At 45.7% G+C, this 27,082-nt stretch overlaps 1 protein-coding gene across 1 annotated transcript in view; it reads left to right on the top strand.

Annotated features, from left to right (window-relative positions):
- UBE2E1 (ubiquitin conjugating enzyme E2 E1) overlaps positions 1–25,407 on the top strand; it is a 76,066-nt gene extending 50,659 nt beyond the window's left edge. The window contains exons 4-6 of the mRNA XM_082654895.1: positions 21,579–21,711; positions 23,439–23,586; positions 24,622–25,407. Of these exons, the coding sequence (XP_082511021.1) occupies positions 21,579–21,711; positions 23,439–23,586; positions 24,622–24,719 (379 nt within the window). The 3' untranslated portion in view covers positions 24,720–25,407. The remainder of the gene's footprint in view (positions 1–21,578; positions 21,712–23,438; positions 23,587–24,621) is intronic.
- Positions 25,408–27,082: the final 1,675 nt, after the last annotated feature.

Genomic DNA, 27,082 nt, shown 5'->3' with positions numbered 1-27,082 from the left:
TGATGGTATTTTATGGGAGAACTGGATGCATAATAGAGGCTTGGCATTTATGAAGGCAGATTCTTCCCTGAACAGGTTAGGACTTTTGAGTGTAATTTTTATTACTTTAGAGTAATTATTTTGTGAGACTATAGCTTGAAATTACAATGAGGACTATTTTTCAACTTACAGAATCACAGAGCAGTTATTTTGGGATATGTAGCTAATGTAAGAATAGAGAGTTCACTGTGTGGTGGTGAAATCAAAGCATGCTTAGAGCAGTCTTCGGGCTTAGAAAGGTATATGTCTAAAACATCGCCTTTCCCGTATTTGGGCAACTAAGGGGTGTGAATATGCAGCCTTCTATAGCAGTCACTTCCACATTCTTACTAGTTTATGTTTTTTATTTAAAATTTTATTGAATTAGTACATATCTTAATAATCCATGTAATATAAGTTAATTTTTGTATTATTTGATTTCAGTATAATGACTTCATTAATTACGTGGAATTTTACTATAATTTTGAAATTTGAAGTGAGAAGATTAACTTGATTATTGGAAAGCCAAATGTAGCTTTAGATTTTTGTGACAGCTGTTACTGATACTCAAGTAAGCAGTCACTATTTCTATGAAAATTTTATCACTTACTGTTTTTAAAATAATCGTGTGCGTTTAATAGTGCTTTAGGGCTCAGAGCCCCTTTATGTAGTCCTTCCTTTACTTCTCAGGGTCCAGCAGTGCCGTGGTGTGTACGCTCCCATGAGCCACACTCTCCAGATGAGGCTTGAACTGGGATTTGCACACGATTCTGATTTTCACGTTTCCTGTGTGTTTAGTTATATCATGCTATTAAGTGTATTTTTCAAGCTTTTTGAAAGCAGCGTAACCCTTCCTTAAAACAGATTCAGGGAAGTGAAGCATTTAAAACATAAAGCCTTCTCTCCATTTGGAGTACAGTTTTTGAACATCGTTGCTTTTTAGTAGGTATTTCTAGTGTGTTACCAAGGCCCACGAACTTGCTAATAAGACAGCACGCTAAGATTTCTCACTAAATTTGTATCAGGTTCTGACTTGCCTTCTCCCTTTCTCCTTCCATTGATGCCCATTAAAGCCGCTCTAGACCCTGTGTTTTCTTTTTGCATTGGAAAGTTTGAACTTTTTGTAACCAGGTGTTAGATTCATTGATATAGTATGAAGGAGAAATTTGATAGACCACACATTTGTCTGTGAAAGAAGCACACACTCTGAAATGAAAGGGGAAAAGAAGAAAGAGGAGTGAAGATAGAAATTCTCACGTTCGAGGACTTCCCCGGCGGTCCAGTGGTTAGAACTCCACGCTCTCACTGCCCAGGGCCTGGGTTCAATCCCTGGTCAGGGAACTAAAATCCCACAAGCCATGGGGTGCGGCCAAAAAAAGAAAAGAAATTTTCACGTGGAAGAATTGAAGTCTGAGGGAGCAAGAGACACCAAGATAAGTGAGAAGTCCTTATAAGTAACGCATTCAACACTGTAAGATGTTTTTCCCCGGGCTTCCCTGGTGGCGCAGTGGTTGAGAGTCCGCCTGCCGATGCAGGGGACACGGGTTCGTGCCCAGGTCCGGGAAGATCCCACGTGCTGCGGAGCGGCTGGGCCCGTGAGCCATGGCCGCTGAGCCTGCGCATCCGGAGCCTGTGCTCCGCAACGGGAGAGGCCACAGCGGTGAGAGGCCTGCGTACCGCAAAAAAAAAAAAAAAGATGTTTTTCCCCAAACCCATACCTTTTGGTTGCCCATCAGACTGGAGATGTGCACCAGCCAAGACCAAGTTACTCTGTTTAGGACGGAGTCTGGCCACAGAGGCTCCGCCTCCCTGTCAGCTGGCTGGTGGTTTGGAAGCCCCTCGTGCACGGAACCTGCTTCTGGTGTGGGTCCTTTTGAGGACCAGGTCTGGGTGATGGAGGTGCCAGTGACCGTGCGGGGAGACAGGCCTTGCCTGGGTCTCAAGTGAGAGGCGCTGGCCAGTGGAGCCGCAGGCCTGGGGCCAGGCCTCTCCTCCGCAGAAACTGCTGCAGGGGCTGTCACTGCAGTAGTGAACTTGGAGCTTCAGCACACAGAGGGCTGATGCAGGGCTGCGGATTTTAGCTCGCCTTGCAAGGACGTTGAACACAAAGTCACAAAAGAGGGAGAACTTGACATCAGAACGAAGGACAGCCCTTTTAGTGAATAAATTAAAATTTATGAAAAACATGGTACTTGATCCCTTTCCCTCTCTTCGTTACCCTTTGGCGAAAACTTAGTCTGGGACTTGCGTGTAAGGAGCCCTGACCTGTATCAGGGAGGCTGCTCATTTTGGGAAACTTGTTCTCAGGACTTGTCCCCTTTCTCCACTCTGCACATCGCGAGTCTGGCGTGTGTGCGTGGGGAGGGGGAGGGAGGGTCGCCGCGTGAACTGTGTGCGGGGCCCACTTTGCTTTCGCCCATCTCCTCTGACGGCTCACCTGGCACTGTAACTTCCACGGGAGTAGGCACCAGCTCTCACACTCTCGTGACTCTTGTAAGGATTTGTATCCCGCGTAATATTGAACAGCTGTTCGTGTCTAAACAGGTGTTTAAACGGGCTGTACGTAAGATGGTTGGGATTGTTTACCTTCTGCCCTCACCGCCCCACGCCCGGAGGCCCTGACTGCCAGAGCCGCTGAAACCTTCCTCTGCTTCCTGCTGAGGAGCCGCCTCTCCCCCAGAGCCGCGTCCTCTGTGTCACATCTGTGTGCTCAGAGCACACGTGCCCGGGTCTCCTGAAGAGGAGGGTGGCTCCGGCAGCTGTCCCCGCGGCTCCCGGGTGCCGTCACCCCGCCTGAGGGCACGCACGTTCCTCCCCCAGGTCGGGTTTCCGGGGCGTCGGGACTGCGCCCCGGGGCCGGTGACCAGCCGACGGCCCTGGTCTTGTTTGTCTTTGCAGCCGTGCCTGTGCGGGTGCACTGTCCCCTCAGCGCCCACTGACAAAGCTGGCTAAACGTCCCGAGTTGATGTGGGTGTTCTTTTATCTCATGCTGATGCCGTGTGGACCGTGCCTGTTTGTGAGTCTTTAAACTTGTGAGCCCTGGTTCTTAATCGGAGCACAACCCTATCGAGCTGTCAGATAAACTGATTAAAAGTATTCATTTTGCTTAAATGTGTTTCCTTCCAGTATCTGCTTTATTTGCTGTAAGGCACAAACCCATTTAAATAAAACCACAAACGCATTTAAATAGTGTTTTTAAAGGAATGCTAAACCTGATATTTTTTAACTTCTTGAAATAAACATAGACAGTGCCCAAAGTAGCATGTTCACTATATTTTTTAACTATTGCAAACAAATCAAACAAGCATATAGCTAATAATTTTCGGAGCTAAAATCAGGGTGTGTAGTTTTCTGAAATGTTAAGGTATTAAATGTACAAAGTTATATACATAAACTCAACATTTTGTTTTTTAGCAAATAAAATGACTTAACCAAGTGGTAGTTACTACCTAACTACCAGCACTACCATGTAGTTAGTTAACTAAGTACATGGTAGTGCTGGGAAAGGTACTTGGGATTTGTAGTCAACAATACTGCGGAGAAAGAGGCTGGGAATGCTGGGGAGAGACAGTTTGGATTCTGTATTTGTGTGTGTGTGTGCGCGCGCGCGTGTTGATCAGAGGATCTGTGCTTTATTGATAACCCTTCAGGATTGTTACCGTGAAGTACTTCCGATTTCCCCAGAGACAATTCTGTTCTCACTGTCGCTGCTCTAATCCAGGTTCTTAGGTTCCCATAGCCTCTTAGTTAGGCGCTCTGCTTTGTTCATTGAAGGTTGAATGTGTAGCTTCCGATTTCTGAATAGGTTGATGTTTTCAGTGTTTGGGGTTTTCTACTTCTTAAAACAGTGACTTTTTTCACTACACTCCTGTAGGCAATGCAAAGCTATTAAAATCTAAATTGCTGGGGCTTTCCTGGTGGCACAGTGGTTGAGAGTCCGCCTGCCGATGCAGGGGACATGGGTTCGTGCCCCGGTCCGGGAAGATCCCACATGCCACGGAGTGGCTGGGCCTGTGAGCCATGGCCGCTGGGCCTGCGCGTCCGGAGCCTGTGTTGTGCAACAGGAGAGGCCACAACAGTGAGAGGCCTGTGTACTGCAAAAAAGAAAAATCTAAATTGCTTGGTAGGTATTTAAGGTCCTCTGTGACTGGTTCTTCTCATGTAGTCTCTCCAGCTCCATTTTCAACTGCATTCCTGCAGGAGACGCACATCACACACACGTCTGTACCCAAAGTTCTCCATTTCGGTTACCCCTCCCCTGGAAAAAAAGCCTAATTGGGCTCTCTAAGCGTAACTTAGATACCACTACACTATGGGACCTTCCCAGGTCTCCCTAGAAGGAACTTATCTCTGTTCCTGTTTCATATTTTTGTTACCATTTTAGTTTGCGTTTTACTCTATGTGGTACAGGGTGCGTTAAACTGTATGTAGTGAATCCGTGATGTTAAGCCAGTATTTTATGCTTAATTTCTTGTAGTTAAGTGGATGATCCTTTGGCGAAATAGCTCACACACACACTGTTGTACTTGGAGGGCCTTGAATCGGTAAAAAGGAGCTGTGCCACATGGTTTTAAAGTTTTTGGTTTTCCTTTCCATCTTTTCTTGGTTTTTAACAACATAGTTTAATATTTCTTTAAGGTATGTTTCAAAGGAATGACTGTTCCCAGCAGCTTTCCCCATGTTTGGCTTTCCAGAGGCAACCACTTGCGCCTCTTCGAGCTGGTTATTTTGCTGTTCACCTCCCCATTTTTAGGTAGTATGTCCAAGTTGACTCGCTGTTTCAATTTTTGGCAGTTACTCATTCACAACAATGAATGGTGATGATTTAGTTATTTCCTCCCCAGCTACCCCCCATACTCTTTCTGTTTATATCTTTTGTTTATATTTTGATATACGCTGTATATCAAAATATCCCTGTGTATATTACATGAACATTATTCACAGCTGTACGTGGTACTATGGACCACGGTAGCAAACTGCGATTACTTTTTTCACCTGCATAACCTTTTCCCTCCTCTGGAGTTAGTTTTTCTCTCTCTTGTCTTCTCTTTCCCTCTCCACCCCAGAGCTTTCCATACTTACCACTTCACATGCTTTCATGATCTTCTACATCTCCTGAAAGACAGGCAGATGCATTGGGTAGTTTATGAATTTCATAATTTTGGAAGAAGTCTCTCCTGGAGCCTCCTGACCTGCTCCAGTCCAGACAGACGCCACTAAGTCTACGCACAGCTGTCGCGCCGGGCTCTTCACATGGTCTTTTGGGGGATTCTCTCTACTCTCTACTCTCCATTGAATCTTGTTTCCTTTCTCTTTCTTCTTCACTCACTCCCAGTGTTGCTGTTGAAATCCAAAGTCAAGTGGATTGATTCATTGTACCTTATCTTTTTTCCTCGCTGAGTACTTGATGTGTCTGTTTTCCCCCAGTGTACTGTGCCCTTTCAATCTGAAAACTTATGTCCTGGGAAGTTTTCTGAAATTACCTTTCATGCTCCTCTCTGTTTACTCCTTTTGGATCACTGTTAAATCTATTCAAATCTTGGACCCTCTTATGATCCTTTAATTTTTATATGTTTTCTCTCCTAATTTTTACCTGTCTTTTTTCTACTTTCTTGAAAGATTTCAACTTTACCCTTCATTACAGTTTTGAAATCTTTTGTTTGCTTATTTTTAATTTCCAAAAGCTCCTTTTCTTCTCCCCCCGCCCTGTTTTATTGAGCTATAATTGACATAAAACACTGTGTTAGTTTAAGGTGTACAGCGTGATGATGTGATATGTGTGTATATTGCATAATGTTTACTACGAAGAGTTCAGTTAACATCCATCACCACACACAGTGACAGACTTTTTCTTGTGACGAGAACTTTTAGGATCTGCTTTCTTAGCAGCTCTCGAACGTACAGTATTGTTGACTGTGGTCCTCGTGACTTATTTATTCTGTTATTGGAAGTTTGTGCTGTTTGACCACCTCACTCATTAATCCCACCCCTTTGTCTTTTCCGAACGTTGTTTCATTTTAGCCATGTTCTTCTTTCATTGATGCAGTATCTTCTGTCTCTCTGGATATGAACGATAAGTTTATTTTGAAATTTCTTTTGTCATTTCTCTCGTCTCTGACTGGCCACCTTGCAGTCTGTCTTGATCTTTGTTTGCCATGTGAGAGGAGCCGCGCCCCTTGGTTCTGTTCCTGTCCGAGGTCCTCCCTGCTGCCCTGGCGCCCAGGAGGAGGGCTGGGGTCCCACTGTCTGGCCCGCGGCGGGTGCGGAAGCTCCCTTCAGCTCAGCATCTCCCTCTGCCCTCGGCCAGGGTAGGTACCCTGCTTCAGAGACCCTCAGTTTTGGCCTCTCCAGAAAGTAAACTGCAGGCCGGCGGGATTTGTCTCTGTGTAGCAATGACTGCGACTTGAGCAGCTCAGAACAGCGCACACATTCAGTACTGTGGTGAGTGTGGGTGTGGAGTTGGGGCACCGCGCTCCTGGGTTCAGGGTCTCTAGAGGCCGCAGTCGAGGGTGCCCGGGGTCCTCTTCCAGCTCACGTGGCCGGGAGAGAGGTCAGCTCCTGCCGCTGTGGCACCAAAGCCACCGCTCCTTCCAGGCCAGCGGGGGAGCCTCAGTCTTAGGGGAGCCGGATGGAGACACGGCCTGACCCGGGCGGTGGTGCCCACCAGCGTGGCCTTACTCTGCGGGGAGGGACGGTGCTGCCCGGCTCGGGAGTGGCCTCACAGCCGGTCTGGGGACGCAGCTGCTGCTTGTGTGCACTTTTACCCGTCCTCACTGTACAGCCTGTCCCTGCCCCGCCCTGCACTTGCACAGGCGCCACAGCGCCTAGTCTTCTGGGGACTTTACGTGGGACAGTGGGCTTGGCTTGATCTTAGCCTCCCGACAGCCGCTGTAGGATTCAGTCTTGGATGCCAAATCTTTGACCACTTGTCTGTTTATTTGCCTTCTTGCTTCCAGACTTCTGTTGGCCCCATCCTTGTAGGTTTTTGCCTTTTTAGGAAACCCCTTTCCGGTTCTGTGGGTGGTGCTTGAAGAAGGAGTAAGTGTTCTACTGTGCCACCAGGGAAGCCCCTGAAGTGGGAAATTTTTAATTTCTCATTTTCCCCTTCTTTTATGGAAGAGAAAAAAAAAAAACAACCCGAACCTAATTGAAGTGCCGGACCAGAGGAGGGAAAAGGCTGTCTCAGAACATGTGCATCAAGATGGCAGACTGCACACATGTACCTTGAGAGTCCGCCTGCCGATGCAGGGGACGCGGGTTCGTGCCCCGGTCCGGGAAGATCCCACATGCCGCGGAGCGGCTGGGCCCGTGAGCCATGGCCGCTGAGCCTGCGCGTCCGGAGCCTGTGCTCCGCGACGGGAGAGGCCACAGCAGTGAGAGGCCCGCGCACCGCAAAAACAAACAAACAAAAAAAATTCCCCACTTCATATTTCATATTTGTTTATTCTTTAATCTTATTTTCCAGTCATGTATGTGGGCTCTTAGCACGCGTTATGTGCCCCTGAGCGAAACTCCTCACCTTGGGCTTGGAGCAATTGCCGCCTCTTCTCTTAATCAGAATTTGTCTTGCCTTTTGGCCTTTTCTGTAAAACTTATCCTGAATAGATAGGCATATCCTTCAGCAATTAGTTCTCTGAGAGTATATCTCATATAAAATTGGAAATCACTAGCTGACATTTTTGGTAGGACCCTTTTCTGTTTGGGGAGAATGCCCTTTGGTATTAAATGATTAGAATCATTTTAGGAGGCAACTGATCCTAACATGAGGAAGCGCATATGTGCGCTACGTGTGTTCATTTACGGGCCAGAGTGTTGACTGGCCAGTGGCCCCTGGTGAAAGTCCTGTGCATCTGCTTACCAGTCCCAGTACTGGATGTGTGAGACTTGGGCAGCCGTGAAATGTCACATGTGAACGCTACACCTGGGCGTCTTTAGCAGCTGCTGCAGTACCTGACTCGATGAAAGTTTTTATCTCTACTGCTCAACCAGAATGTGTGCGTAGCTAGCAGCACAGAGATTTGGCTGTGACATTTCGCAGCGGGAAAGAAACCAGACCCTCTCCTCCAAGTCCAGCCTTGTATTTTTGAGATACAGGGCATAGCCTCGCTCATTCAGTCTCTCAGCCCTTTGCAAATATAAACAGCCTTCTTCCCCTTCTGTTCTGGCCAGCTGGGGCCGAGCAAGAAGCCAGTGACTCTCCAAATGCAGTACATAGCTGTGCTCACATCGTGACCCTGTGATTTCCTGGTGGTTCTGAGTTGCAATGGAGACGGAGGGAACAAGGAGGCTGCAGGGGCCCCGGCTTCACAGAGCACTGAGCAGGGGTGGTGGGTGGTGGTGTATCCTCAGGCGGGGGTTGACCTGCCTCTCAGTGCAAGTCAGTTCGGTGATGGCCGGCCCTCCTGGTGCTGTGTGAGCTGGAGTGGAGTGGATCGGAGCTCCAGCGCTGTGTCTGGGACCAAACGAACTTCTCAGCTGCGGAAGTAGGTGTCATGTTCTATACCTGCTTTTTAGCTTTTGTCTTCGCCTGAAGAATTGCATTTATTTCTTTTTGCTCTTTGCAATTTAGGAGCATAACCTTTGGACTGTTATTCAATTGAACTGTTTCTTGTTTCCCAAAACCATCTTTGGTTTTCATTAAGCGGGGGATTCTCATCATTTTTGGAGTTGTCACGTCATCAGCAAAATCTCCTCTTTCCACACTAAGTAGGTACTGTGTGGTGTGTATGTATTTCCAGTTAATTCATTTCTACAAATGAAGTGAATCAATTTTTGCTTTAAGAAATTTTAATAACACCTCTTAGCAGATCACAGGATTTTCTTGTTCCTGTTTAATTCCAGCCTCCATCCAAATGAGAAAGAGAAATAAAATAATAAGGTAGGAGAGGCAGACTGGTAAATGTGATTAAATGAAATTGGTGGTGAGTCTGAAGACAGATAATTTTATCAGAAGCTCCATGGGTGTAGTGGAAAGAATATCAATGTAGGAAAGCCTGGATTGCATTGGCCAGAACTGTGACTTTCTAGCTTTAGGACTTTGTACAGGCACATACATCGCTTAACCTCCTGCATCTGTTTCCCCATCTTTAAAATGGGGATAATGCTACCTTTCCTGATACAGAAGGTTTGGGTAAAGATTGAAAACGTCAAAGTTTATGAAAGAATTGTGGAAATGATAATGTTTCTCTGCAAATGTTGGGTGTTTTTCTGCTTTTGATTTATGTTGGTTCTTGGAGTGGAATTTTAAATGTGCATATATTAGGTTAGAACAAACCGATACCTAATAAATTCTGGAGAGTTGAATTCAAACATTACTTTGCTTATTATACTTGGATACATCTCTGTCTGCTTTACTGAGGAGTGCTTTGCATACAGTTAAATCCACCCACTTCAGAGTCTTTCACGTTTTGACTCTTCAGGTAAACTGAGTACTTAGATAGATATTTACGTAAACTGAACAGATCATCTTAGCTAACAGTTGGTATGTGGTAATGTGTATGCCGAGTGGTCTATCAGATCCCCCTGCCTTGATCTGAAAAGTGTTTGCTTCCTGCTGTTGGTGTGTATGTGAGCTGCTTTGGTTTACACTGCTGGGGGGTTTGTAATCTCTCGCTGAACTAGTCTCTCAGCTCCTGGTTGGGGGCGCGGTGCAGAGGAGAGGCTAGGAGGGAGCCCCTGAGTTGAAGGGAGGAGGGAGGAGGACAGGCTGGCGGCGCCCGTCGGTCTCCAAGCTAAAGGTCAGGGGAAGCCTCTGTCATAGGGCTGTAAGTTGGAGGCAGGAGCGCTCACAGTCATTTCCTGTGAAAGGCTATTTTACATATTCACCCGAAGGTGCAGTAAGTCAGTGGGTCCCTGTGGAAAATGTCCTTGGGCTCTGAAGAGCAGGAGTGAATTCGTCTGAAGTCTCCTCTCCACGACTCTGTTCTAAACCACAGACTTTGAAAACTGGGCCTCAGTAGCCCAGATGGAGGACCCCCATCCCCTAAACCCTTAAAGGTCTCGCTTTCTCCTCAGAAGCCCTGTTTACCCCAGGGTAACCGCAGTTAACTTGCCTTCTCTGTTACTAGGTGGGTTAGAGTCCATTTCTTCTTCTACCCTTTGTAGAACAGTAACACTGTAATCATGAGAGTTAAAGATGATCGTTTTTAAAAATCCCAGTAATTTAATCTGTTTAAAGGAGAAAATAAACCCCCCGTCTCTCATCCTGCAGGTGGAATCACTGTTAACAGTTTGGTTGTGTGGTATGTCTTATAAAAAATGAGATTGCTTTACATACTGTTATGGAACCTGCTTTTTCAGTTATGTACATTATGGATTTCTTTAAACCCTGTTCAGGATGCATACTTCATCTCATTTAAGAGCTGTAGAGTGTACCATTATATGCTTTACCACGATTTATTTAACCTATCTTCTAGTGATAATTCAGCTTGTTCCAAATTTTTTTTTATCATACATAAGGTTCTTATAAATATCCTAATACTATAGCCATGTGCACGTGTCCAGTTATTTCCTTAGGTTAAGTTCTGAGAAGCAGAATCTCTGTGTCAAAGGGTGTACTGGATTTATATTTGAATATCTTATACCTAATCACAGTCTAAAAGAGCTGCTAATTTACTGTCCCACAAACAGTGGAAGTGAGCGCCTGTTTCCTCATACAGTTAACACAGAAGGTTTTCAGTGTTTTAAATTTTTGCCAGTCCTTAGAGGTAAAATGTGTCTCATGTTTAATTTGCATTTCTTTGAGTCTAAGCAAGATTGACAGTTTGTTTATTGGCCATATGGGTTTCTTTTGAGAAATGCCTGTGTACTTTCATCCATTGCTGTTAGTATGTTCAACGTTTTCCCAAAGTCAGGATATTAACCCTCGATCACGTACCCCAGCCTTTGATAAACTGTTGATGACATCTTTCTCTTAAGGGTCTTCGGTTTTTGTGTAGTCACATATGTTCATCTTTCCCTGTGTGTGTGTGTAACTTCATTGGTGTCTCAGCCTTGGTTCCCGCCGAAGGAGACTCTTGAGATGAGAATTCGAGCACAAGTCGTTTTTGTAGTGTAAGGAACAAAGGTAGAGGTGGGGAGTGAGACGGAAGGACGAACGCCTACTTGCCAGCACTCCGCCGATGGCTGAGGCTGCTCTTGAGAAGTGTTCAGTAGTTTATTCCTGCCTTACGAGAACATCGCAAACTAAACCCTGTGAAACAGCTACCAGCATGTGTAGCTGCAGCTCGCAGGCGTCTGCAGGCTTCCTGACGGCTGTCGGCCGGGCTGCGGAGGCTCGGGCCTGAGGGCTGGGACGCCGAGCCTGCCCAGGCCTCCCGCGCTTGCTGCGCTTTGTCCACAGCGTCCCCAGTGTGCCCGGTAGTTCAGGTTTTCCTAGGTGCACAGAGAGAGTGCCAGACAGCTGCGGCGGAGGGGGGGTCTCACCACCGAAAGAAAGGACCCAGCCTGGGGAGTCTCGCTGTGCCACTTAGCTGTCACTCTGACCGGCCCTATTCAGAGGGAGGGGAATTGGACTCCGCCGCTGGGAGCGGTGTCAGAGGATGGGGGGATTGTGTTGTACAAGTGCCATAGGTTGTTACTTAGCTGCACTTCCTGCCTGCTGGCCCCGACCGAGCAGCTTTTAGGCACCAAGTCGCAGACGGGCAGCTGGGAGTGGACCGGAGCCGGAACGGCGAGGCAGGAGGCTGTGCGTGAGATGCTGGCGGCCTCTGTGCAGGGCGGCAGGTTGAGAGGTCCCCAGCCCCAATAGCAGACTCCTCGCTCACATTGCTTTCTAGTTCCTGTTGAAAGCTCTTCGGGTGTTTTCTGTTTTGTTTTGTTTTTTAAATATCTGATGGGAGTAAGAGTCAAACACTTATTTTAGTGGTTAGCCAATTGTGCTAATATTATTTTAAAATAATCTACCCAACAGTTCTCAAACTTTTTAAAAAGTTTCAGGACCCTGTTACGTTCTTAAAAAATTATTACGAACAGCAACAAAGCTCTTGTTTATGTGGTTAATAATTATGGATTTTTACTGCATTCAAAATTATAGCTGAAACATTAAAAATATTAATAGTTCATTTAAAAATCATAAAAGACAGGTTCACATATAACTCTATTTTCCAAATCTAAAAAAACCTAGAAGAGTGACAGTGTTTTATATATTTGCAAATTGCTTTAATGTCTGACTTGAGAAAACAGCTGGATTACCCTATCTGCTTCTGCATTCAGACTGTCCCCATATCACCCCTCGTGTAGTCTCAGGAAAACTTCACGGTGCAAATGGGAGAGATAGAGAGGGAAAAAAGGCCAATCGTGTTAGAATTAGGAAAGTAGTCGTGCCCTGTGGGCCTGTTGAAGGGGTCTTGGGGAAACTGCCGATCTAGTCATTTTGCCTGATGATGTCAACGCCAGCTTGAGCTGAAGGCGTTTTACCCTCCAAACCCACCTGGGTTCTGTGCTGAGGGAAGAGGTAGGGCCTGGACCTAGGATGGGGAACACCTGCTTGGAGTGTTGTACTCAAAGTCCCGGAAAAAGGGTGCAGGTTGAGGATGGAGACCCAGCGGCAAGATTGCTAGAAGTAGGAGACCGCGGGGGAGTCTGCTCCAAGCTGATGGGCCAGTGCAGGAATGTGGTCTGAGATCCCCTCATACGTTGATTAACCATGTCACCTCCAAAGTGGAACACTTTAAAGGACAGTAAAAATTTAAAATTATTATTAAATAAAAGCTGTATCAGACAATAAAATAATTACATAATTCACACCACGTGATAAGCGACCCCCCAAAATCCCCTGCAGCAGGGTAGTTCAGGCAGGTCTGTCTCTGGCGGATGGTGAGCCTCGTTGCGTGAGCACTTCCACTTAATGCCACTGCCCACGTTTCCCACTGTGAGGCCGTCCCCTGCTTGCCCACCTGCAGTCGGAGGTGGCCAGCAGCTGCAGAGTGGAGCCTGCACAGAAGGTGATGAGTGTGAGTGGATAGGAAACCTTTATGAGAGAGCTCTGTAGCCAAAGATGTGTTCCAGAATCTTTTCTTGGAATTGAGTGGAACCTGGTAAGTTCTTTGTTGAGAATTTTGGTGTCCTTTAAATAGCTCTTCCTTGTGGCACTATTGCTTTTGAGCATCAGCGCTAAGGTGTGGAGGGTACAGGTGTTAACAAGTGTGCCTTATCCCCCCAGAAGTCTAAATGAGAGGCTCTCTTTCCCCCCAACTGCCTCTCATTTACCCACAATACAGTCACCATCCCGACAGGTGAGCTGGTTGTGCTTAGTAGACCCTGTGGACTGATGAGTGTAAGAGCCAGACTAATAACTGATTTCTGTTTACAGTTGCCCCTTGAACAACGCAGTGGTTGGGGGGTCCCAAGTATAACGTTCGACTCCCCCCAGAACTCAACTACTAATAGCCTGCTGGTGACTGGGAAGCCTTACCAATAACATCGACGTCGATCAACACATATTTTGTATGTTGTATGTGTATATACATTTATTTTATGCCTTCGTGACATACCTAATTTGTCCTTAATTTTTTCGATATTTTTAGGCTATGCAGTTCGGCTGCGAGTTTTTTCAAATTGTCGCAAATCCCCCCAGATTTTTTAATATATTGATTGAAAAAAATACACACATAAGTAGACCCTCACAGTTAAAGCTCGTGTTGTTCAGGGGTCAGCGGTACTCAGCAGTTTTACATCAGTATATGCTGATGTAAGCACTGCACCTGAAAACTCAGGACTCAGCCACGTGACTCTAAGGCTTCTTTTAGTGGTGATAGAGGAGTAAGAGCCTTAGAACTTGACCTGCTCTGACCATTTCTCTTACCTCTCTGGGGAAAAACACCAAATTAGAATTGTTCTAAGTCAGGCTTGTGTGGCTCCTGCAGAAAAGAGCTCTAGGCTGATGCACTTGAATCCTGAATAGCACCTGTTTAACGTGGTAGAGGAACATGGCTTGTGAGGCACGGGGCGTGCTGATCTTTCAATTCTCTGCACTCTTTCCTGTGTCGTTCTCCCCGCCTCCCCAGTCTGATGTTCTAGTCCCTTGACTTGGGACTAGTTTATCATTTCACTTGCTCGCTACCTACCCCGCACTCTGTACCCAATAGTTCAGAAGTTAAAGCACGATTCTTGGCTCAGTTAACTAAAAACTCTCATTACTCAGCCGTCCCTCGTTGGGAGTAAGGAACCCCTGAGGGCCATGGTTTTTTAGGTCTGCAGTTCTTTCACTATCCCTAAGGGGGTGTCTTTCAAATATCTTGAAACTAGTTTTAACTAATTTTCTTTTAAAAATTGTGTCTTTATGTGCATCTGATTTTTTTTCAATATTGGAATGTGAATTTACAGAAGGCCCTGTGGCTTTTTTCTAAAGCAGTTGTGTAAGATAAAACTATAATTGAACGGCTAGCTGGGCAGGATTGAGCTTTCGTGGTGTTTTGATATTTCACCTAATTTGGAAACGTTGTCATATAACCCTAGACAGTGGTACGTATTTTGACCAGCTAATTAAACACTGTTAATCACTATCAGGCCTACAGACCTGTAGTCTGTGTGGGAAATGACTAATCTCTAGAGACTTACCATCTGACATAAGAGAGGTCGTGCACCCACATAGCTGTGGCGGTCTGTAAATCACCCACAGACAAATCTGTTCTCGTGAGAACAGGACTTCGGGGGGCCTTGTGGGAAGGCTTCCTGGGGGACGTGGATCGTGTTGTTTTCGATCCTGAGCTTGAGTTCGTTTCCCTCCCATACGTAGGAAAATGTACCCCCTATTTGGACCCACTCTCTTCCAGAGTAACTGCCTAGACACACAGGATACCACTGATGTGAGTTCTTACCACGTGGGCACCAGCTTTTCTGGGGAGTACTTTAGGTTGGCCCTTGGCCTAGAAGTTCTTTATGAGGGACAGTAGCCAGAACGGTGTGTGCAACGCAGCCCTGCCTTGTGCTCGTGTGAGGAGGCCTCTCAGAGCTACCAGGAAGGATGCACAGGGGAGTGCCCCAGTTCTTCACAGCGCTGCCCAGGCCGCGTCACTAGCCCGCTGATCGCTTGAGTGAGATCTGCTGATCTTTCACGTTCCTTCTGCCACTCGCTTCTAGGTTACGTGGTTACTGTTTTACGAAGATATGCCCAGGACAACACAGTTTTTGGTTTTGTTTTTATAAAATTCCTCTGGGTGTGTTAAGCAGATCTCACGGAGAAGGCGGCTTTCATTCCCTAGAGCATCTGTCTGTTGAGAGGTGGTTGTGGGAGATGAGGATTCCCTCTGGTAAACTGATAAAATAGATTCATGCTATTTTATCGTATTCTTCTTGAATTTCTCAGGAAAAGGAGAGTAAATTAAGAATGGATTTTGAGTAGTATGCTTTGTGGTAGGGAGCGTAGATGTGATTGTGGATCTCTTCCTATAAGCATTTTCTGAGTTCTGTGTGTACGGTATTGATTTTACAGTCTTAACAGAGCAAGGCATCACCAGGGTTAATACTTGTTTCTTACTGCAGAGAATTACAGACAGACAAGGAGAGAGCTAGATAATACAGATAAATGGTCATCTGAGTCTAGAAGATTGGAAAGGAGAGCTGCTGTCCATTGCCACTTAGTTTCTCCATAGCTGGCTTCTCAAGCTTTAATGCGGTTAGGCATCATTTGGAGTCTTTGTTAAAATGCAAATTCTGATGCCTTAGGTCTGGGGTGGAGTCTGCATTTCTAACAAACACCCAGGGGATGCTGGTGTTGCTTTTTTCAGGGACCACATTTTGAGTAGCAAGGGTCTGTAGAACACTAGAACACGTGCAAATCTAACGTTTTTGGTTTTGTTTTGTTTTGGCTGAGCTGCGCCTGCCTTTGCCTTTGGGGATCTCAGTTCCCCCGACCAGGGATGGAACCTGGGCCACGGCAATGAAAGCGCCGAATCCTAACCACCAGGGAAGCCCCGCAAACCTAACTTATACTAATGACAGCCGTATATGTTGAATGTTTTCTCTGTACCGGGCACTGAGCAGTGGGACAGAGACCAGAGGGTGGGCGCTGGAGTCTGGCAGTAGGGGTTCGAGCTGAAGCTCTTCTCTTTCCTGTCTGATTTTGGGCACATTTTCTCTAAGGCAGGACTCTCAGCCTTGGCGCTGTTGACCTTTTGGCCAAGAGAATTCTCTATTGCGGGGGCTCTCCAGGGCATCGTAGTATGTTGAGCAGCACCTAGCATGTACCCACAAGGTGCCAGTAGCGCCCCCCGCGCCCCGTCCTGTTGGGACATCCAAAACTGCCTCGGAGGCAGCATCACCCCCCCGCCGTGGGGAACCACTGCTCTAAGGCTGCTGTTGAAATGGGGCAATTGGGGGATTTTGTGACGTGCGTGATGCACTTTACATAAGCAACTAGTTTTGCTTTATCATGTCGCTCCTACAGAGAAGAGAAGGAAAGACACATGGACTAGCCAGTCCACAGTCTCTGCCGCATCCCGTTTCCTGGGGACTATCGTTGGGTACTCCAAGTGCCAGTTCTTTATTTTCATGAAACGTTACTCATTGTACTGCGGGATAATAGCAGGGATTCCTTGGGATGTTTAGGTGGGAAGAACCGAGCTGCTAACCAGCTGGTCCTGAGCCCCTCCCCTTTCTCGGGGCGCGCCGGCACACGCTCCCGGCCTGCTGCTGCAGTCCACACGCTCGCGTGCGGCGTGTTTCTTATCTTTCTGTCTCCGGACCTCTCATCCCTCACTTTTTTCTGGGGTGTGAGACTAGATAACTAAGTCGTCTTTCAGGATTATGCCTAAAAGAACATCTGAGTTAGGGTTTTCTATGTTTGTAAGCAAGGGTCATCTCTCCCAATAACAATTAAAAAATTGATCAGGTAGAAATACCATTTCTTAAAATCGATTATAATTTTTGCCTTGCTTTCAGGATATTCTTTATAAGAAATCGGTGATACCTTTTGAAAACTGAAGTGCAACTTTGGTTTCTAACGGTTGAAATGGAAGCTAAGTCTTTAATAAACTAATACTGAGGATGGGAATGGGGGAGGATGGAGAAAAGCATGATTTTAAGACAAAACACAACGAAGCTTAAACGTTGGCTTGTGCAGTTTTCTTGGAGAAGTCGGTCCAGAGGGCACATTTAGATGCCAGTAGTTAGACTGCTCTAATGACAGTTTTTAAGAGTTGGTTTTATTAATTTCTTTGGATGATACCTTAAATGACTTGTTAATTACTTTTTATACTGTTCAGATTCTATTTAGGACCATATGTGCTAAGCGTTAGTTACACCCGTCAGCAGCTCTGTGCTTCCTGTAGCTCCCCAGAGAGTATCTGGGAGACAGGAGAGCTGCAGCGTTTAGCGGCCCTTCCCAGCGCTCACTGCCGGGAGGCCCTCGAAGGTGGGAGGCCTGGACCACGGTGAGTGCCTGCCAGCCGGCGGGCTTCATACGACCCCCGCTCCCACTGTTGATGGGTCCGTAGGGCATCAGAAACCACTACAGAAATAAGAAAATACTGTGTCAAAAGTAGAAGTTACTATCATTTTTCTTAAAATGTTTACTGCGGCTGTATTTATTTTGACCAGAAGGGAAAAAACAGAATTAAGGGCACAGTTCTTTCTTTTTGCCTTGTATAAGAGTTCTGTGTGTTACACTTTTTTTTTTTCCCCTTGGCTGTTCCGCGACCAGGGATTGAACCCCGACCCTCGGCAGTGAAAGCGCGGAGTCCTAACCTCTGGACCGCCAGGGAATTCTTTTGAAAAATGTTTGTGTTGCAGATAAACGTTATGTCCCTGTTTAACAGAATCTGGAAGGCAAAGGCATGGGCTCGTTTTCCCTTCTCAGTCTCAGCTGCCTGCAGAGATTCCAATCACAGTTGGGTTTCACTGTCTCCAAACAGGGATGTGTATTTTTTGTTGTTGTTCCCATCTTTCCCTTAATGCCTTAAATTCAGTCCCCACATCTCCCAATTCAGAAGTTTCCATCCCTTCTAATCACTTAGACTGATTAGAATACTTCAACTGGTATTTAAAATTGGAGTTACGTTTCTTGTTGTGAAACCAGAAGTATCTTCTGTTACAGGGAGGGGGTTGGAAGGCAGGGGGAGGCATGTGCTGACCTGAGGGGTCCAGCCGGTCACTTTATGGAGGAAGGGGTGGGATGCTTGGACACACTCCCCCCGGAACAGCCTCACGTAGCTTCTCCCTGACAGTGGCCTTCTGAGAGCCAGGGACTTGTGCCCTCGCCCCCTCCCGTGCCCCCCGCCCCCTGCCATGGGTCTGTCTACTCACCTTCTGGACAAGTAGAGCCCAACTTTTCCAGTGAGAATTGGAAGGAAGAAAAAAAAAGCAAAAGTTTTGCAGGCCCCATATCATAATTTTTGTTTTATTCTGTGATTAAGAAAATGCATAAGACAAAAAGCTACGTGGATTCATCCAATAACAGCCTCTGAATAGCTGAAGCTTTTATTCAGGCAGCGTTGCTTGGTCTTTTCAGTGGGTTCTCAGACCCCTCACGGTAACTTCCAAGCCTCCTGGTTGAGGACCCACAGGTTAGGGATCTGTGCTGTGGAATCTCTTGCAGAGCTTTAGCATTTCAACTACATTGGGTATTACTTCACTCATGACTTTTCTTACTATAACCCACCTTCATTCTCCACTTTTTTGAAGCTTATGTTGTGTACTTGATTCTTGAACTCTCTTTCTCCATACTTTTTTCTGAACTTTCCGGAAGGTTCACAGCCGAACTGAAAGCTGATTACAGACAAGTAGCGATCCTGATTTGGATTTCTAGCTGTATCACAGGTGACAAGCGTGAAATGTTAAAGCTCGCGTTCTCAGCCTGTCGTCCTACTCCCAGTAACCTGTACAAGGGGGTCCCAAAAGCAGACCACCTGCTCAGAGGTCCCCAGAGGAGCTTTTTAAACATGTAGATTCTCGGGTTTAAGCTCAGGAGGCCTGGGCTTAAAGGTCAGGAATCTGTAATTTTTAAAGTTCCATAGATTATTTTGATGATGAAATTTCTGTACAGTCATAAAATCTGCTTGTAGTGGCATGTTGTTAGACCTTTGTTCTTCTTTTATCGTTTTTTCTGTACTAAGGGGCCGGCGGAATTGGGCCTCTGCGAACATGTCCCCGCCAGGGTTGGACTGACTTTACTGTTACTTTTTTCTGGGTCTCTCAGCGTCACCAGGCTGACGGGGAAAACAGCATGGCTGCTGATGCGCTAGTGTTCTGGGTGGCCTAGCTTCTGCTCTTGGCCTTGGTTCCTGTCTGTAAGAAGAGGGGTACACAGTAAACGATAGCCTCTTGCCTTTAAGTCTTAGATGCCGTGAGTTCTTATCTAGTTGGATAAGAGAGAATAGTTTGTCTTTTAATCCGCAGCCTCTGTGTCAGTGTCATCTTCATCTGCTCAGTCCACTTTTCAGTTAACTCCAGTCTGGTAATCAGGTATCATAGCTGCATCAGCCATGGCTTGTGGACTTTCTGTTCAAGTACATATGCTGGATGCAGACATATAAGCAGGTCAGCAAACTTCAGATGGCCAAGGACCAGTTCTCATCTCAGGCTGTGAAGCAGCAGCAATCAGAGTTGCATCCTTTCACTTGGAGGGGTTACTGCATGTTTTTAGAGGGAGAGGGTGGGTTAAGAGCGCTCCCTACCTTGCACCTTCTGAGAACTGTGGTCAGATGTCATGCAGAATCGGAAGTCGGGGAGTCGTCTTTTTTTTTTAAACTCGAAGATTGGTGTCTGCATATACGTGTGACTTAATATTAGAGACAGTGTTAATTAAACGAGCTCTCTTCCCATATCTGTCCAGTGTAAAACAGGTTTTTAATAGTTGTTGGGAATACCCATCAATCACAAGGATATATTCAGGGACCATAGTATTTGAGCCAGTGGGAATAATCAGATAACTGGAAACGGAGGTGACAGCTGCCATTTAATGGGAGATTACTGTGGGCCTGTTGTTCTGCAGAGATAGTCATGTCCCCCCCCCATATTATCAGTATTTTAGTTCTCAGAACATTCCTGTGAGGTGGGTGCTCTAAGCTGAGTAACTTGCTCGGGGTCACACAGCCAGCAAGTGCTCAGTGAGTGTCTGAACGATTTCTACCTCTTGACCAGTTTGGGCCCTGACCCTCCCCATTGGCCCCTATCCTTTGTCTGTATCTTCTCCCTCCTTTTTTGCCACAGCATGTTTTCCCCCCGAACCTGTTTTCTTCGGGTTCTCTTTTACAAGCTCATTCCCCTAACCTATGTTGCTGTTGTTTCTCCCACTCCAAATTTCAGGTTGAAAGAAAAAAATCTCTGGTGGGTTTGAGGAAAGTATAGGGCCACAGGTAGGTTTTCTCTTTATCTTTTTTTTCCCCCCTCTCCCTTCCTGTTCATCTCCTCTTTCTCTTAGAAGGACTTGAACCCCATCTCTAACCAGTTAGCAGCGGGCATGTTGAAGGCAAGCAGTTCTTGTCTTGTGCGTTAGGGAACCTTAGCATCTAGCATCTCTGTCGGGCATGGGCCGTCCGTGAGTGTGTGGGGAGTGGATCCAGTTCACGCCATACGTTAGTTGAAAAGAGCCTTGCCTGCTCTGTAGAAATTATGCTGTGTATCCACTGGGATCTACAAGCCTCTCCAAGCGAAGACCTTTTGTTGTTTGGCCAAAACACACTGCTGTCCTCGAAGCGGCTGTTAATAGTTAGGCTTGAGCGTCTCAAGTGAAGCCGTGTCAGCGAAGCCATCCACGCCGTTACCCTGCGCTGTGGGCAGGTCTGTCTGCATCGGCACCGAGACCGTCGCCCAGACTTGCGTCTTCTCTCTCGGTAGCGGAGCTTTACGCTTACTTGTGTGGACAGATGTGTTAGCTAGCCCTCGGAGGTCTTGCTTGTATTTTTGTTTATTAATATGCTTGACTACAGAGCACTCTGTGAGCCGACACAGTGCTGTGGCTACGCGTGAAAAGCGCTGATCTCACGGGTGAGGGTAGCTTAACGTGTAGAGAGAGAACCTGATTGTGGAATCTAATGTGTGCAGAAGTGAAAACTGAATGACTGGTAACTGGATCCTTTGTCCCCCTCCTGCCCCACCCAGCATGGTTTCTGCTGTAAAGAGAACTGCAATCTATTGGACTCCTTTTAGGGTAAGATTATGGAGAAACAAGGACAAGGAGGAAGAGCCCCAGGCAGAGGGTCAGAAAGGAAGCTTTGGTGCTTAAAATGGTCCTCAAAGATGATGTAGCCGTGAGCAAAACTTTGTCACTAATTTAATGAGTTCTGGTGTGCTGAGAGGCGTTTCTCTTTTTGTAAAGTATCGTTTACGTTTACATTTTCTTATGATGTATCAAGGAGAGGGTTTGAGAAGTGAGGGGTTTATTGCTTCTTCACAGTTAAGCCGGCATAGACTGGTTTCAGCGTCCTTTTTTACCATATACTTGACCTAGGGCTTGTTGGAGGCCTGCATCAGAGGCCTGTCTGAAAAATACCTGTGTTTTGTGGAGAGAATCCACACACCAAACAAAAAGGAAGGAGAGGCGACCTTTCCCCCTTTGGGGACACACTGTAAACGTGGGGATGCCCCGCCATCTACTCACCTTCTGGTGTATTATTTCACAGCGCTGGTCCCAAAGGCGATAACATCTATGAATGGAGATCAACCATCCTAGGGCCTCCAGGGTCCGTGTATGAGGGTGGTGTATTCTTCCTTGATATCACTTTCACACCAGAATATCCCTTCAAGCCTCCAAAGGTAAGAAACTCCCCCTGATTTATGCTAAAATTTACATACTCCCATGAAAGGTTATTCAGGCTTTTAAAACTGAGTTGTTAATCGCAAAGAAATAGATTTCTGTTATATCTTGACAAATCTCTAAGTACACTTGAACATACACAAAACACTTCTTTGGGTTGACTTTGCCTCTTTTGGCAAAGACCATTTCTAAGAGTACGTGCTTTGTTTTGATGGGGCTTAAAATCCTGCTAATATTTATAGTAACACAGTCAGCAGCCTATAAATAATCCTCTATTTCCCACTCAACAGAAAAAGTTTCTGAACAGATAAAAATGGTGTCAGAATATCCACGCACTAAAGCAGTTAGAGAATCTCCTACCAGACAAGCCTTGGATTCCGCTCCTTGTCATCTTCTGGTCTTGTTCAGATCCTGCCCCAAGCTTGCGCTTTCTCGTCTAGGATGGGCAGGGGTAGCTCAGTCACTGTCTCCTGTAACACTCAACACTGTGATTCTCATTCGCCCAGTCGGGAGGAAAACCTCTTCTCGGGGATGGGGTGGACTGCTAGGGAAAGAGGTACAATTGCAGCCCAAGAGGTGACCGCAAGCCTGTCACTTTAAAAAAAAAAAAAAAGTGGTAAAGTGATAGGGTTTTTTCACTTTTGAATGAGTCAGTGTATTTCACAAAGAAAAAGCAGGAGACCAGACAAAGTAACCCAGGTTCGTGGGGCTGTTGATTCGTCTGCTGCTGTGGTCCTTACCCACTTGTAGCTCCTTACCTGTGGAGATTCTGTTTAAGTGAATTCTCTGATTTAGGGAGGCACGATTATCTTGCAAGATCTGATATATAAAGGTCAGAAAAAGCAGAAACAAACCTCATCTTCCAATATATTTTTCAGCCTTTTAGGTGTGTGATCATTGTTTGCTAAGCACTTTGTCTTTATGTACCCACTGTGTTTGTTTGAATTAGATTCTAAAGCTTGCTTTGAGGCCATGTAGTACTACCAGCTAACACAAGAGGTCAGCAAACAATTAGCTGTTCAAACTTGGAAACGTTTGGAAAATACTTAATACATTAAAACTGCTAAAGATGAATTCAAGAACTATACAGGGAACTATATCCGATCTCCTGGGATAAACCATAATGGAAAAGACTATTAAAAAAAGAACGTGGGGCTTCCCTGGTGGCGCCAGTGGTTGAGAGTCCGCCCGCCGATGCAGAGGGCACGGGTTCATGCCCCGGTCCGGGAAGATCCCACATGCCGCGGAGCAGCTGGGCCCATGAGCCACGGCCGCTGAGCCTGCGTGTCCGGAGCCTGTGCTCCGCAACCGGAGAGGCCACAACAGTGAGAGGCCCGCGTACCGCAAAAAAAAAACAACATGTATAACTGAGTCACTTTGCTGTGCAGAGATTAGCACAGCATTGTAAATCAACTATACTTCAATTTAAAAAAAAAATACTGAGGTTACCTTGCTTTTTGTTGATGGATATTACTTTTTAAATGAAATTGAAAATCCCTGAGATTGTATCAGTGAACACTTTCTAATCTCAATTTCATGAAATAGTCTCTTACCCTATCTCTTATCAGCAGCCTTAGTTAAACTGTTTTAAAAACAGTTCACTTTTTAAAAAGACCAAATGTCTCTTTCTTTAAAAGTTTTAATTAGGACCATTTAATTGAAGAGGCAATTTAGTAAAAAGTTTGTTTGCTGTTCAGATTTCATTTAACACTGTCTTGTTTTTTAGGTTACATTTCGGACAAGAATCTATCACTGTAATATTAACAGTCAAGGAGTTATTTGCTTGGACATATTGAAAGATAACTGGAGTCCAGCACTAACCATTTCTAAAGTCCTTCTTTCTATCTGCTCACTTCTTACAGACTGTAATCCTGGTAAGGTTAATAATTCTTTACCTTGTTTTATTCCTCCTCACCTGGAAAATGGTTATTTTCCACGTAAACTAAGATTTTCTAAAGATAAAGTTCAGATTTTATTTTTGAATGGGCTTTCAAGGGACAAAAACTCATTGCTTTTCAAAGCAAGTTCTTATCAAGAGTTCAATCTACTAGGTGAAAAATGCAGCGGACTTCACCATTACTTGACGTGTTCTAGCAACAAGGTGTTATAAATTGAAGACTTACAAAGATTGCCTTAGGTTTTTGCATCTCCATTCTCTGCCCTTTACCTTTTTTCCCTTTTTGCGTGTTTCCCATGCAGAAACGGCACGCACACTTGGGAATGTTGTCACCCACCCTCTGCCTGCGGGTCTGCTCAGCACCTGCCCACAACTGCTTACTGACGTGGCGTTGTTTCTCTGCTGCACACTTAGTGATTACCAGACTGTGGTTTCGTCTGGGCCTTAATTTCCTCTTATTAAAGACTTTTTTTCTAGATAAAGAAATATAAATTTAATTACTAAAGATTTTATTTAGGTTTCAGAGGAACACTGTACTTAATCGGAAGTACAGGTTCTGACCTGGCAGCTTTGGGTCTTTGCGGGTCAACAGAGTAGAGAGGTAAATAGCGTTCGCCTGCAGTAGCCCTGAGGCCTTCACAGCGCTCAGTGTCACAGGTGGTGCCATCGAGCAGGTGGTCCTGTGGGCACAGCTGGGTGTTGTTCACTGCAGCCTAGGGCCTTGCGCGTCCCGTGCCCCGACGCGCAGGAGCAACACCCTTCCCGTGGGGGTGGTGGTCGGGGGAGAGACGGAATGAACTAAGGAGGCGGGGCCAGACCACGCTGTCTGGATCAGGATCCCCCTGCATCCATGCTGTTTTTTAAAGGCCAGGAGGAAAAGTATCCCAAATGGTGGAGTGGTTTGATCACAGCTACTCTGTCCATTTCCTTGCAAGCTGTCACTAGCTTATTTGCTGAAACTTAACAATGTTCCTTTCCCTTCTTCGAAGTAACGTACATTCTTTTCTTCCAGCCGACCCCTTGGTGGGAAGTATTGCCACTCAGTATATGACCAACAGAGCAGAACATGACAGAATGGCCAGACAGTGGACCAAGAGATACGCTACATAAACTGGGTTGTCACAATTCTCTACATTCTTTGTCTGTCACAGAGAGAGCTGCTTATGATTTTGAAGGGGTGGGGGAGGGTGGGCGTTGGTGAAGAGTAGGGTATTTCTATAACAGATATTATTCAGTCTTATTTCCTAAGATTTTGTTGTAACTTAAGGTATCTTGCTACAGTAGACAGAATTGGTAATAGCAACTTTTAAAACCGTCATTAGTTCTGCAGTATGAGCTGAAATGCAGTACAGAGAAGAATAGACGTTTGGGTTCAGTTGCTTGTAGTCTGTAAATCTGAAACAGCTTAATTTGTACAGGTTACACACCTGGCCATTTATGTAAAGTCCTTCCAAGACTACAGTCTTTTGTTTTAAAAAATTGGAATTTGTTTTCCCTTCTTGGAGGGGAACAGTGATATTTAACAGCTTTTAGAGACTGTCATCTCATATATACAATGGAACATGGCTATAAGACACCATATAGGAAATATGAGTAGTTATGTACTTTATTTTATATGCCAGTCTACTTTCTTGTGAAAAGACAGAGGTTGAATCAGGACTTGTGAAAACCTGTAGTAAAATACCTTAAGCTGTTAACTGTAAGGCGTGGAATAGGAGTTGCTCAGTGGATTGGTTCTATGTTGTGGACTGCCTAAGTCTGCATTTGTTACTGTGCTAATAAACAATATTAAAACCACCGCCTAACGCTGCTGTATTCATTTACTTCCTTTTGCCTTTTTTGTAGTTTCTTTCTTCTTGATAGATCTTTGCTACTCAAACAGCCTAGAAGGTAATGCAGACTGTGCGCGCTGGTGTTGTCTACCCAGCACGTGTGTTAGGATTGGTACGTTACTTGGATTTATCCAACAGCCTTGCAAGACAGGTGCCTTAGGGAAGGTTAGATAATCTAACTCATGATCTTCCAAAGGCAGAGTTCCGCTGTATCTTCGTCAAAGCATTTTCCAACTTGGAAGCGCTGTGGTGGTAAGTGCGTGCGTGAAAAGTGGGCTCTCATGGAGAAACACCCCTGCCACAGTGGAGGGAGCCTGGCGGGACCTAGGTGCACACACCTGCTCCGGAGAAGCTCGTCCAGGGCCCAGGGCGGAGGTACCTGCACTCTCATGACGCATTTAAAAAGAACGCGGTCACTCTGTGTACTAACGGATCTAAGCTGCATTCAGCAGACGAGCAAACTGCAGGATCTATTATATTATTTTTAAAAAACTGTAAAAGTATTTATCCATCTATGTAAAAAAAGAAAGAAAAAACAAAAAAAAAAAGCTAGAAGCCCAACACCGGGAGAAAAGGCAGGAAATGACCTGACCATATCTGAGTGACAATTGTTTTACCCAAAGAAACATGATGAGAAATGTTAAATAATTCTAAATCGGCTAGTGCGGCCGCCACGTAAGTAAGTTTTCTATCTTTATATACAGTAGTTCTTGGCTTGCACTCACTGAACTGAGCCAATTGAGTTTTTTTTTTTTTGTGGGAGGGTGGCTGCACTGGGTCTTCATTGCTGCGCGTGGGCTTTCTCTAGCTGTGCCGAGCGGGGGCTACTCTTCGTTGCGGTGCACGGGCTTCTCACTGCGGTGGCTTCTCTTGTTGCGGAGCACGGGCTCTAGGCGCACGGCCTTCAGTAGTTGTGGCTCATGGGCTTCAGTAGTTGTGGCCCACGGGCTCTAGAGCGCAGGCTCAGTAGCTGTGGCGCACGGACCTAGTTGCTCCGCGGCATGTGGGATCTTCCCGGCCCAGGGCTTGAACCCGTGTCCCCTGCATTGGCAGGAGGATTCTTAACCACCGCGCCCCCAGGGAAGTCCCACCAAGTGAGTGAGTTTGAATTCACTGAACCGCGCCTTAAAAGTATTCAAGATACTGCTATTTACTAGACGTTTTAACATTTCTTTGCTGGACAGCTTATCTCATACTTTATATTGAAAACTAATAGTGCACTGTTTTCACGGTCAAAACCACTAAGTAGCTTGCTTCCGACTTTACAGTTAGTTAACAGTATTGTCAACTTGCTCAACATAGTCAGCCCCGCTACTCAGATCTTGCCAAAATCTTCAGAGAACCATAGCACAAACTCAGATACCTAACTAACTTGAAGACGACTCCAGAAGGTATGGTATGCCTTGTGGGAAATGGAAGCGTCACTGTCCGTAAGTGTTCAGCAGTTTCCTACAGAAGGAAGCACCAGCTGGAACGTATTTACACCACCTACTCAATTCATGCTAAGCATAATTTGAACAAAGCTAAATCACAGGTTTAGCAAGATCCCTACCAGATAAAATTTAGCTTAACTTAGTACCCAGATTGTTTACTGTTGTGATCCAATTTGGACACACACAAAATGTCCTTTCATAATCCTAG

Source organism: Grampus griseus, assembly GCF_964374135.1.
Source record: "Grampus griseus genome assembly, chromosome: 5".
In the NCBI taxonomy this organism is placed as follows: Eukaryota; Metazoa; Chordata; class Mammalia; order Artiodactyla; family Delphinidae; genus Grampus; species Grampus griseus.
This window is presented reverse-complemented; position numbering and strand designations above follow the sequence as displayed.